This window comes from Odontesthes bonariensis, chromosome 4 (assembly GCF_027942865.1).
Source record: "Odontesthes bonariensis isolate fOdoBon6 chromosome 4, fOdoBon6.hap1, whole genome shotgun sequence".
Taxonomy (NCBI): domain Eukaryota; kingdom Metazoa; phylum Chordata; class Actinopteri; order Atheriniformes; family Atherinopsidae; genus Odontesthes; species Odontesthes bonariensis.
This window is the reverse complement of record NC_134509.1, coordinates 64830-77112: the sequence shown is the minus strand read 5'-3', so window position 1 is coordinate 77112 and position 12283 is coordinate 64830. Positions and strand designations below refer to the sequence as shown.

General features: G+C 45.2%; 1 protein-coding gene across 2 annotated transcripts in view; it reads right to left on the bottom strand.

Annotated features, from left to right (window-relative positions):
* Window positions 1-12283, bottom strand: part of LOC142378157 (equilibrative nucleoside transporter 1-like) — a 44887-nt gene that overhangs the window by 10867 nt on the left and 21737 nt on the right. For both annotated transcript variants that reach the window (XR_012769592.1, XM_075462385.1), the window contains exons 5-9: window positions 11229-11368; window positions 3046-3180; window positions 2830-2927; window positions 377-458; window positions 230-300 (exon numbers count right to left, since the gene is read on the bottom strand). Coding sequence is in view for 1 of the 2 variants with exons in the window: in XM_075462385.1 (XP_075318500.1) it covers window positions 230-300; window positions 377-458; window positions 2830-2927; window positions 3046-3180; window positions 11229-11368 (526 nt within the window). In the remaining variant the exon portion in view is untranslated. The remainder of the gene's footprint in view (window positions 1-229; window positions 301-376; window positions 459-2829; window positions 2928-3045; window positions 3181-11228; window positions 11369-12283) is intronic.

Genomic DNA, 12283 nt, shown 5'->3' with positions numbered 1-12283 from the left:
TCCAGCTTTAGTTCTGTTTTACTTTAGTTTGTGTTTTTTTTTTGCTCCAGCTTTAGTTCTGTTTTACTTTAGTTCTGTTTTACTTTAGTTTGAGTTTTTTTGCTCCAGCTTTAGTAGCACTTTAAGTTCAGTTTTTTAAATAAAACTTTTTGTTTTTCCACATCACCAGTCCTAACCTCCTCCCTGGTAATTCAGCCTATGACACACACTGCTGTCTGTGTTTTTTTACCTTCTTAAAGATCTTCATCATTGAAATGTCGTGTTGTCCCCTCTGATCTGCTGCTGCTGTATCTTTAATCTCTGAAAACAACAACAGAAATTATTCATATTTAGCAATCATTTCATGCAACATATAAACTGAATTGTTTGTGAATACCTGTGTTGGTCAGACTGACTGAGTTCTGCTCGTCCTCTGATCGCAGCTTCTTCTTTCTTTCCTGATAAAACTGATAGAACTCCTGAAAACACAAATTCAGAGCTGATAAGCTGCAGACTGACAGGTGAGGAACACATCCCGTCCAAAGATGCTTCAGCTTGAGGGTTGTTGGGGATCCTCCATTTGAAAGGAAAACTTCCTGAGCTACAGCCTCTTGGAACTTGTAACTTTTCCCTGCATGCTTATAAAGTGGCTCATCATAGTTTAAGTTTAATTAACATATACAGATTCAAGGTGCTGCAAAGAGCAGTTTAAATAACATAAAACAGTTAAAAATGTTTCTATCAGAGCATCTTTATGTTTGTTTTCTGTCCTCTGAACTCTGTTGGATCAAACACCAGAAGCTGACGGAGCGTCCTGAATCAGATCCAGTCCTGAATCAGATCCAGTCCTGAATCAGATCCAGTCCTGAATCAGATCCGGTCCTGAAAGATCCAGTCCTGAATCAGATCTGGTCCTGAATCAGATCCGGTCCCTGATGCTGCCTGAATCAGATCCGGTTCTGAATCAGATCCAGTCCTGAATCAGATCCAGTCCTGAATCAGATCCGGTCCTGAATCAGATCCGGTCCCTGATGCTGCCTGAATCAGATCCGGTCCTGAATCAGATCCGGTCCTGAATCAGATCCGGTCCCTGATGCTGCCTGAATCAGATCCGGTTCTGAATCAGATCCGGTCCTGAATCAGATCCAGTCCTGAATCAGATCCGGTCCTGAATCAGATCCGGTCCTGAATCAGATCCGGTCCTGAAAGATCCAGTCCTGAATCAGATCCAGTCCTGAATCAGATCCGGTCCTGAATCAGATCCGGTCCTGAATCAGATCCGGTCCTGAATCAGATCCGGTCCCTGATGCTGCCTGAATCAGATCCGGTTCTGAATCAGATCCGGTCCTGAATCAGATCCAGTCCTGAATCAGATCCGGTCCTGAATCAGATCCGGTCCTGAATCAGATCCGGTCCTGAAAGATCCAGTCCTGAATCAGATCCAGTCCTGAATCAGATCCAGTCCTGAATCAGATCCGGTTCTGAATCAGATCCGGTCCTGAATCAGATCCGGTCCCTGATGCTGCCTGAATCAGATCCGGTTCTGAATCAGATCCGGTCCTGAATCAGATCCAGTCCTGAATCAGATCCGGTCCTGAATCAGATCCGGTCCTGAATCAGATCCGGTCCTGAAAGATCCAGTCCTGAATCAGATCCAGTCCTGAATCAGATCCGGTCCTGAATCAGATCCGGTCCTGAATCAAATCCGGTCCCTGATGCTGCCTGAATCAGATCCGGTCCTGAATCAGATCCAGTCCTGAATCAGATCCAGTCCTGAATCAGATCCGGTCCTGAATCAGATCCGGTCCTGAATCAGATCCGGTTCTGAATCAGATCCAGTCCTGAATCAGATCCGGTCCTGAATTAGATCCGGTCCTGAATCAGATCCAGTCCTGAATTAGATCCGGTCCTGAATCAGATCCAGTCCTGAATTAGATCCGGTCCTGAATCAGATCCAGTCCCTGATGCTGCCTACAGAGAGACTTCTTCCCTACAGCAGCTGTTTAAACTCAGTCATACAGGCTGATGCTCCTTCAGGAACCTCTTCTGGTTCTGCCATCCCTATAAACCAGGCCGTCTGAGTCCAGACGGTTCTGATTGGCGGTACCAAGATGGTGGAACCAGCTCCCAGATGCTGTCAGAGCAGGAGTGTTCCTCTGAGGACTCATCTCTGCAGAGAACCTCCAAAATATTAAGAAATCTGGAGTTCTAGAGCGGTTCTGATGGGTTCTTATGGGTTCTGATGGATTCTGATGGGTTCTGAAACCCAAACACCAGAATTTCTGATTCAGAGATGTGAATTAAATTATTAAACCGTCTACTAAAAATTCTGGTTCTGGACCTGCATTTATGCCCCAGTATCTGGTTCTGGACCTGCATTTATGGCCCAGTATGTGGTTCTGGACCTGGTTCTGGACCTGCATTTATGGCCCAGTATCTGGACCTGGTTCTGGACCTGCATTTATGGCCCAGTATCTGGACCTGGACCTGGACCTGCATTTATGGCCCAGTATGTGGTTCTGGACCTGGTTCTGGACCTGGTTCTGGACCTGCATTTATGGCCCAGTATCTGGACCTGGACCTGGACCTGCATTTATGACCCAGTATGTGGTTCTGGACCTGGTTCTGGACCTGCATTTATGGCCCAGTATCTGGACCTGGTTCTGGACCTGCATTTATGGCCCAGTATGTGGTTCTGGACCTGGTTCTGGACCTGCATTTATGGCCCAGTATCTGGGAGCTTTTCTTTTTTCTCCCCACTGTCACCCAGTGCTGCTCAGAGGGAAAAGTTGGGTTTCTCTATGGAATTTGTTTGTGTTTGTGTTTATGTTTATGTTTATGTTTATTCACCAGTTTAGGCAGCAGGACGTAGGAGAGGACGGACAGAAAGATGACCCCACAGGCTGTGATGAAATAACCGAAGGCTGCATCCTGAATATCAGAACCACCTACAGGGGAGGAACAAATTTAAATCATTTTATCTTCATTTGTCTCTTTTTTTATTTTGTTAATCTGTCTCAGTTTCCTGGATTATAGATTATTGAGTATTCAGGTTATTGATCAGACTTGCGATGGCGCAGATCATTGCGAAGGCCGCGAAGGTTCCAGCGAGTCCCTGACCGCTCATGATGGGGGTCGTGTACGAAGCCGGCAACAGACCGGCCATCCCAAAGAGGCTGCCCTGCAGCACCGCCCCGAAGGCTGTAAACAAACAAACAAACAAACAGATAAACAGGCTGCCCTGCAGCACCGCCCCAAAGGCTGTAAACAAACAAACAAACAAACAAACAAACAGATAAACAGGCTGCCCTGCAGCACCGCCCCAAAGGCTGTAAACAAACAAACAAACAAACAAACAAACAAACAGATAAACGGGCTGCCCTGCAGCACCGCCCCGAAGGCTGTAAACAAACAAACGAACAAACAAACAGATAAACAGGCTGCCCTGCAGCACCGCCTCGAAGGCTGTAAACAAACAAACAAACAGATAAACGGGCTGCCCTGGAGCACCGCCCCGAAGGCTGTAAACAAACAAACAAACAGGCTGCCCTGCAGCACCGCCCCCAAAGGCTGTAAACAAACAAACGAACAAACAAACAGATAAACAGGCTGCCCTGCAGCACCGCCCCAAAGGCTGTAAACAAACAAACGAACAAACAAACAGATAAACAGGCTGCCCTGCAGCACCGCCCCAAAGGCTGTAAACAAACAAACAAACAAACAAACAAACAGATAAACAGGCTGCCCTGCAGAACCGCCCTGAAGGCTGTAAACAAACAAACAAACAAACAAACAGATAAACAGGCTGCCCTGCAGCACCGCCCCGAAGGCTGTAAACAAACAAACAAACAAACAAACAAACAGATAAACAGGCTGCCCTGCAGCACCGCCCCGAAGGCTGTAAACAAACAAACAAACAGGCTGCCCTGCAGCACCGCCCCGAAGGCTGTAAACGAACAAACAAACAGATAAACAGGCTGCCCTGCAGCACCGCCCCAAAGGCTGTAAACAAACAAACAAACAAACAAACAAACAGATAAACAGGCTGCCCTGCAGCACCGCCCCAAAGGCTGTAAACAAACAAACAAACAAACAAACAGATAAACAGGCTGCCATGCAGCACCGCCCTGAAGGCTGTAAACAAACAAACAAACAAACAAACTAACAAACAGATAAACAGGCTGCCCTGCAGCACCGCCCCGAAGGCTGTAAACGAACAAACAAACAGATAAACAGGCTGCCCTGCAGCACCGCCCCAAAGGCTGTAAACAAACAAACAAACAAACAAACAGATAAACAGGCTGCCCTGCAGCACCACTCCGAAGGCTGTAAACAAACAAAAAAAAGACAAACAAACAAACAGATAAACAGGCTGACCTGCAGCACCGCCCCGAAGGCTGTAAACAAACAAACAAACAAACAAACAAACAAACAGAATAACAGGCTGTCCTGCAGCACTGCCCTGAAGGCTGTAAACAAACAAACAAACAAACAAACAAACAAACAAACAGATAAACAGGCTGCCCTGCAGCACCGCCCCGAAGGCTGTAAACAAACAAACAAACAAACAAACAGATAAACACGCTGCCCTGCAGCACCACTCCGAAGGCTGTAAACAAACAAAAAAAAGACAAACAAACAAACAGGCTGCCCTGCAGCACCGCCCCGAAGGCTGTAAACAAACAAACAAACAAACAAACAAACAAACAAACAGAATAACAGGCTGTCCTGCAGCACTGCCCTGAAGGCTGTAAACAAACAAACAAACAAACAAACAGATAAACAGGCTGCCCTGCAGCACCGCCCCGAAGGCTGTAAACAAACAAACAAACAAACAAACAGATAAACAGGCTGCCCTGCAGCACCGCCCCGAAGGCTGTAAACAAACAAACAAACAAACAAACAGATAAACAGGCTGCCCTGCAGCACCGCCCCGAAGGCTGTAAACGAACAAACAAACAGATAAACAGGCTGCCCTGCAGCACCGCCCCAAAGGCTGTAAACAAACAAACAAACAAACAAACAGATAAACAGGCTGCCCTGCAGCACCACTCCGAAGGCTGTAAACAAACAAAAAAAAGACAAACAAACAAACAGATAAACAGGCTGCCCTGCAGCACCGCCCCGAAGGCTGTAAACAAACAAACAAACAAACAAACAAACAAACAGAATAACAGGCTGTCCTGCAGCACTGCCCTGAAGGCTGTAAACAAACAAACAAACAAACAAACAAACAAACAAACAGATAAACAGGCTGCCCTGCAGCACCGCCCCGAAGGCTGTAAACAAACAAACAAACAAACAAACAGATAAACACGCTGCCCTGCAGCACCACTCCGAAGGCTGTAAACAAACAAAAAAAAGACAAACAAACAAACAGGCTGCCCTGCAGCACCGCCCCGAAGGCTGTAAACAAACAAACAAACAAACAAACAAACAAACAAACAAACAGAATAACAGGCTGTCCTGCAGCACTGCCCTGAAGGCTGTAAACAAACAAACAAACAAACAAACAGATAAACAGGCTGCCCTGCAGCACCGCCCCGAAGGCTGTAAACAAACAAACAAACAAACAAACAGATAAACAGGCTGCCCTGCAGCACCGCCCCGAAGGCTGTAAACAAACAAACAAACAAACAAACAGATAAACAGGCTGCCCTGCAGCACCGCCCCGAAGGCTGTAAACAAACAAACGAACAAACAAACAGATAAACAGGCTGCCCTGCAGCACCGCCCCGAAGGCTGTAAACAAACAAACAAACAGATAAACGGGCTGCCCTGGAGCACCGCCCCGAAGGCTGTAAACAAACAAACAAACAGGCTGCCCTGCAGCACCGCCCCCAAAGGCTGTAAACAAACAAGCAAACAAACAAACAAACAGAATAACAGGCTGCCCTGCAGCACCGCCCCGAAGGCTGTAAACAAACAAACAAACAGATAAACAGTATGCCCTGCAGCACCGCCCCAAAGGCTGTAAACAAACAAACAAACAAACAAACAAACAAACAGATAAACAGGCTGCCCTGCAGCACCACTCCGAAGGCTGTAAACAAAAAAAAAAAGACAAACAAACAAAAAGGCTGCCCTGCAGCACCGCCCCGAAGGCTGTAAACAAACAAACAAACAAACAAACAGAATAACAGGCTGTCCTGCAGCACTGCCCCGAAGGCTGTAAACAAACAAACAAACAAACAGATAAACAGGCTGCCCTGCAGAACCGCCCTGAAGGCTGTAAACAAACAAACAAACAAACAAACAAACAAACAAACAAACAAACAAACAAACAGATAAACAGGCTGCCCTGCAGCTCCGCCCCGAAGGCTGTAAATAAACAAACAAACAAACAAACAAACAGATAAACAGGCTGCCCTGCAGCACCGCCCCGAAGGCTGTAAACAAACAAACAAACAAACAAACAAACAAACAAACAGATAAACAGGCTGCCATGCAGCACCGCCCTGAAGGCTGTAAACAAACAAACAAACAAACAAACAAACAAACAGATAAACAGGCTGCCATGCAGCACCACTCCGAAGGCTGTAAACAAACGAAAAAAGACAAACAAACAAACAGGCTGCCCTGCAGCACCGCCCCGAAGGCTGTAAACAAACAAACAAACAAACAAACAAACAGAATAACAGGCTGTCCTGCAGCACTGCCCTGAAGGCTGTAAACAAACAAACAAACAAACAAACAGATAAACAGGCTGTCCTGCAGCACCGCCCCGAAGGCTGTAAACAAACAAACAAACAAACAAACAAACAGATAAACAGGCTGTCCTGCAGCACCGCCCCGAAGGCTGTAAACGAACAAAAAAAACAAAAAAAAAACAGGCTGCCCTGCAGCACCGCCCCAAAGGCTGTAAACAAACAAACAAACAAACAGATAAACAGGCTGCCCTGAAGCACCACTCCGAAGGCTGTAAACAAACAAAAAAAAGACAAACAAACAAACAGATAAACAGGCTGTCCTGCATTACCGCCCCGAAGGCTGTAAACAAACAAACAAACAAACAGATAAACAGGCTGCCCTGCAGCACCGCCCCGAAGGCTGTAAACAAACAAACACACAGATAAACAGGCTGCCCTGCAGCACCGCCCCGAAGGCTGTAAACAAACAAACACACAGATAAACAGGCTGCCCTGCAGCACCGCCCCGAAGGCTGTAAACAAACAAACACACAGATAAACAGGCTGCCCTGCAGCACCGCCCCGAAGGCTGTAAACAAACAAACAAACAAACAGATAAACAGGCTGCCCTGCAGCACCGCCCCGAAGGCTGTAAACAAACAAACACACAGATAAACAGGCTGCCCTGCAGCACCGCCCCGAAGGCTGTAAACAAACAAACACACAGATAAACAGGCTGCCCTGCAGCACCGCCCCGAAGGCTGTAAACAAACAAACACACAGATAAACAGGCTGCCCTGCAGAACCGCCCTGAAGGCTGTAAACAAACAAACAAACAAACAAACAGATAAACAGGCTGCCCTGCAGCACCGCCCCGAAGGCTGTAAACAAACAAACACACAGATAAACAGGCTGCCCTGCAGAACCGCCCTGAAGGCTGTAAACAAACAAACAAACAGATAAACAGGCTGCCCTGCAGAACCGCCCCGAAGGCTGTAAACAAACAAACAAACAGATAAACAGGCTGTCCTGCAGCACCGCCCCGAAGGCTGTAAACAAACAAACAAACAGATAAACAGGCTGCCCTGCAGAACCGCCCTGAAGGCTGTAAACAAACAAACAAACAAACAAACAGATAAACAGGCTGCCCTGCAGCACCGCCCCAAAGGCTGTGAACAAACAAACAAACAAACAAACAAACAAACAAACAAACAAACAAACAAACAGAATAACAGGCTGCCCTGGGGGGTATTCCTAGAAAGTAGCTAAAGTAAGCCAGGCTATAGTCAGTAAGCGTCGCTTGAACTAGCGCCATCTCCCATTTAAGCCTTAAGTCGTTCCTCAAAGATATTTTAGCTGCATCTCGGTGAGGCTAATCCAAGCCAGGCTTACATAGCCTAGCTTAGTGCGAGTGCACGATCAACGTAAGAAGCCCTGATGAGTGGATGGTGGAAAAACGGAGATCTGTGTGAAAATGAGAGCGAGACAAGCGCTGTTATTTTTTCGGCAGCTGAACAAAGAATGCTGATGGAGCTGTATGAGGATTTTAAAAGTGTCATCACCAGAAATGGTAATACAGCTGCGATCAATAAAGCGAAGAAACGGCTAACAACTGCAGAGAGACTAAATGCGTAAGTTATGAAAGTTTCATACCATTGACATTCATTTTACTGTCCTCATGTATTTATGCTCTCCTCTTTGTGTTATAATGTGTTTACATAAAGCATGCTGAACTGTCTCTGTATGTGATGTACAGCACACATATACTGGCCCTGCTCAGTTTATTAATAACCCAATAATCGACATGCATCATCATACTTTGTGACTATAATATCGTGAGTGTGTGACCCACATATTAATTTTTCACTGTTACATCTCAACAGGAGCAATCTTAACAGCCAAAAGCGTACCTGGCAGCAGGTGAAGGTAAAGTACAGGAACATGTTTCAGAGTGGTAAGTAGCCTTTGAAGAAATGTGTTTGTCCAATAAAGAGAGATATGGAAGAAACTGAAAATAAAAAAGATCAAGCCAGAGATCATGAAACTGGAGAGGGATGTTAGTATAAATTCAGATAAAGGAGAATTTGGTGTTGTGAACTGTATTTAATTCTGTTTTCTCTCCACAGCTTGAGAAAAATGTAATAATAATTAAACAATTCAACTCAACTTGAACTCAAACTTGTCATTATTGTACGGTTCATGCAAAGTGTTAGAAATGTGTTTATACATTTATATTCACAGTGGGGTGCCATGACCTCACGTGTGGAAAGTTATAAATCATCTCTGTCCATTTAGCCTTCTTACTCTTGCTCTGACTTAAACTGCTACTGTGTCAATGCTAAATTATGAAAAGAAGTTCTAACTCAAAGGTCACAACAATAAGGATCAAAGGAAATATGTGTCCCTGTACAGGTCCCTCACTGTGTCAGGAGAAACTGAGCCCTTTCAGGCACTGGAACTCAACGAAGAAAAGACTTCAGCCTGAAAAGTTGTCCACAAGACTAAATGTATAAAATATGAAGTATACTATTAATTTAAGATGGCTCTGTCAGAAGTCAGCCATGGTGCCTGAGAACTTTAAGCAATGAACCTGTATTTAATTTGGCCAAAGGTCATTTCTATCCATGCCCTTGTTTTAGCATGTGCATGTGCATGTGCATGTGCATGTGCATGTGCATGTGCATGTGCATGTGCATGTGCATGTGCATGTGCATGTGCATGTGCATGTGCATGTGCATGTGCATGTGCATGTGCATGTGCATGTGCATGTGCATGTGCATGTGCATGTGCATGCCCTTGTTCCTGGATCAGGATATGGCGTGAGGAGGTACGGCCAGCATGCATAGCCTCTATCCCCAAGCAGGACACCATTGAACTCTCCTGCAGAATAAGAGAAATGTTGGATGGATATACATGTGTTAAGACTTTAGGCAATTTGATGCAATATGTGCCTTATATGGCTATCTATAATAAAGTATGACGAGCACTTTAAATTCCTTAAGATGACCTCTACACCTGACCTCTCATTACATTACCAAAATTCTGCCTATGCTACACCTTACTTCAAAAGTACACTCCTTCAGGTTATTAAAATTCTCGCGCCTTGTGCAAACCTCTGTGCCAGTGAGGATGCTCGGAACATCCTAGAATCATGAACTGATCCCGGCCATTTAGCCTCAATGTTGGCAATGAAATGAGCTCCATCACAGATCATCTGTATGCACGGAGGATAGGAGTCAGTGATGAGCTTTCACAGGGCAGAAATGTAACATTGCTCAGCATTACTCAAAGGGGTTGATGTGGTATTTTTCAAAATGAGAAATCCAGTTCAGAGTCTATGGACAATTATCCCCAAGTGTACCTGTACATTTAGGATATGGAAAAATGTTCGGTTTACATAGTCAGCCTCCACGGGTCCAGCAGGGGCCTGGACAATGTGACAATGTTTAAATCCAGACTGAAAACAGTTCTATTTAGATGTGCATATGACACCTGAAAGTATTTTATCTGCACTCTGCACTTTTAAATTAATTAATTAATGATTTTTTTGTTTTTTGGAATGATTTTATTGCCTTCTTGTGGTTTTATGTAGCTGTAAAGCACTTTGAATTGCCTTGTGTACGAACTGTGCTCTACACATTGCCTTGGATGCGTACATGGGTACAGTGTAGTGCACCGATAACATTAGGGACGCCTGAGGGAGATGATGAACTTAATGCAAATATTCAGCCAGCAGGTTGTTTTACATTATCGACTACTGTAAATGTGGAGCAGCAGCCTGAAAGGACAGAAGTCATATTTTTAATATGGTAAGATGTTTTAATTCCTGCGTTTTATCTAATATCTTGTTTGTGTCCTTGACTGTTTTGAAAGGAGCTTTCAATAATTTGTATCATTAACATTATTACCTGTCCCCCATTTGTCTGAGTCTGGTCCTACGTGGGTGTAGATCGGATGTTTGTTCGGTATTGATTAGTTTTAATGAATACCATGTTCTCTCTCATTTAATTTCATGCTCACTTGTGTATAGTTGCGTTTCTTTAGTTGCACTGGCACCGACTGATTGATTTTTCGAGACAGTGAAAGTGGTGAAATGATAACCACAGTTTTTTTTTCGTTTTTTAGACAAGACATGAGTTGCGGGAGCGCAGAATTCTTGGTGAACATTTCTTTCCGGAGTCCGTTTCAGCCGGTCGGACATTTTTTGAGTTGCAGCTAAGCTAAGCTTCAACTTTAGCCTGCCCGGGACCAGGCTAGTTCAGCAGCATAAGTTACCATGGTTACTCAGCGGGCGTTCAAATAAGCCACCTTAATGGAACGGAACTCTCGCTAAATTTAGCCAGAAGTAGCGAAATAAACCAGGCTTTCCGCTAAGCCAGCTTCTAGGAATACCCCCCTGCAGCACTGCCCTGAAGGCTGCAAACAAACAAACAAACTAACAAACAAACAGAGACAGAAACAAAGCTGTTCAACAGAACCAGATTTCTTTGGTTTCCCCTGGGTAGCAGCGGGCTGGTCAGTATCAGTTGCCATGGTAACAAAGCAAAGCCACCTTCTGAAAACCTAAAGCCCAACATGATGACCTCTCTCAGTGTTTCTGACCAACAAAGTGTGACTCACAGTTGATGATGACGATCTTGGCCATGGTCACAGAGAAGAAGGGCAGCGGCTCCAGAGGGACCTTCACCAGGACGGCGGTGACGACGAAGACGAACATGATGACGAGCAGACTCCCCATCACCCGAAGCCGCTGAGCGATGCTGACAGAACCAGAGGAAGAAGCTCAAGCTTTGGTGGAAAGTTCCAGAAAGAACAAGCTTTTCACAAGTAAAGTAAACAGGAAGTCATTTTGATCTGGTTTCACTATTTTAACCCTGTAGGAAAACATGGACGATATATAAACTATAATACATTTATTAAACACTATTAAAAACAAACACAAATTAAAACATGTGTTCAGAATGTTTTTTTCTATGCTTTAATAGCTTTTGATAGATAGACATTTCCCCTTATGAAAGATTCAGGTTCCCACCCTAACCCTTTAAGCTGAGGGTTCCTACCCTAACCCTTTAAGCTGAGGGTTCCTACCCTAACCCTTTAAGCTGAGGGTTCCCACCCTAACCCTTTAAGCTGAGGGTTCCTACCCTAACTTTTTAAGCTGAGGGTTCCCACCCTAACCCTTTAAGCTGAGGGTTCATACCCTAACCCTTTAAGCTGAGGGTTCCTACCCTAACCCTTTAAGCTGAGGGTTCCCACCCTAACCCTTTAAGCTGAGGGTTCCTACCCAAACCCTTTAAGCTGAGGGTTCCTACCCTAACCCTTTAAGCTGAGGGTTCCTACCCTAACCCTTTAAGCTGAGGGTTCCTACCCAAACCCTTTAAGCTGAGGGTTCCTACCCTAACCCTTTAAGCTGAGGGTTCCCACCCTAACCCTTTAAGCTGAGGGTTCCTACCCAAACCCTTTAAGCTGAGGGTTCCCACCCTAACCCTTTAAGCTGAGGGTTCTCACCCTAACCCTTTAAGCTGAGGGTTCCTACCCTAACCCTTTAAGCTGAGGGTTCCCACCCTAACCCTTTAAGCTGAGGGTTCCTACCCAAACCCTTTAAGCTGAGGGTTCCCACCCTAACCCTTTAAGCTGAGGGTTCTCACCCTAACCCTTTAAGCTGAGGGTTCCTA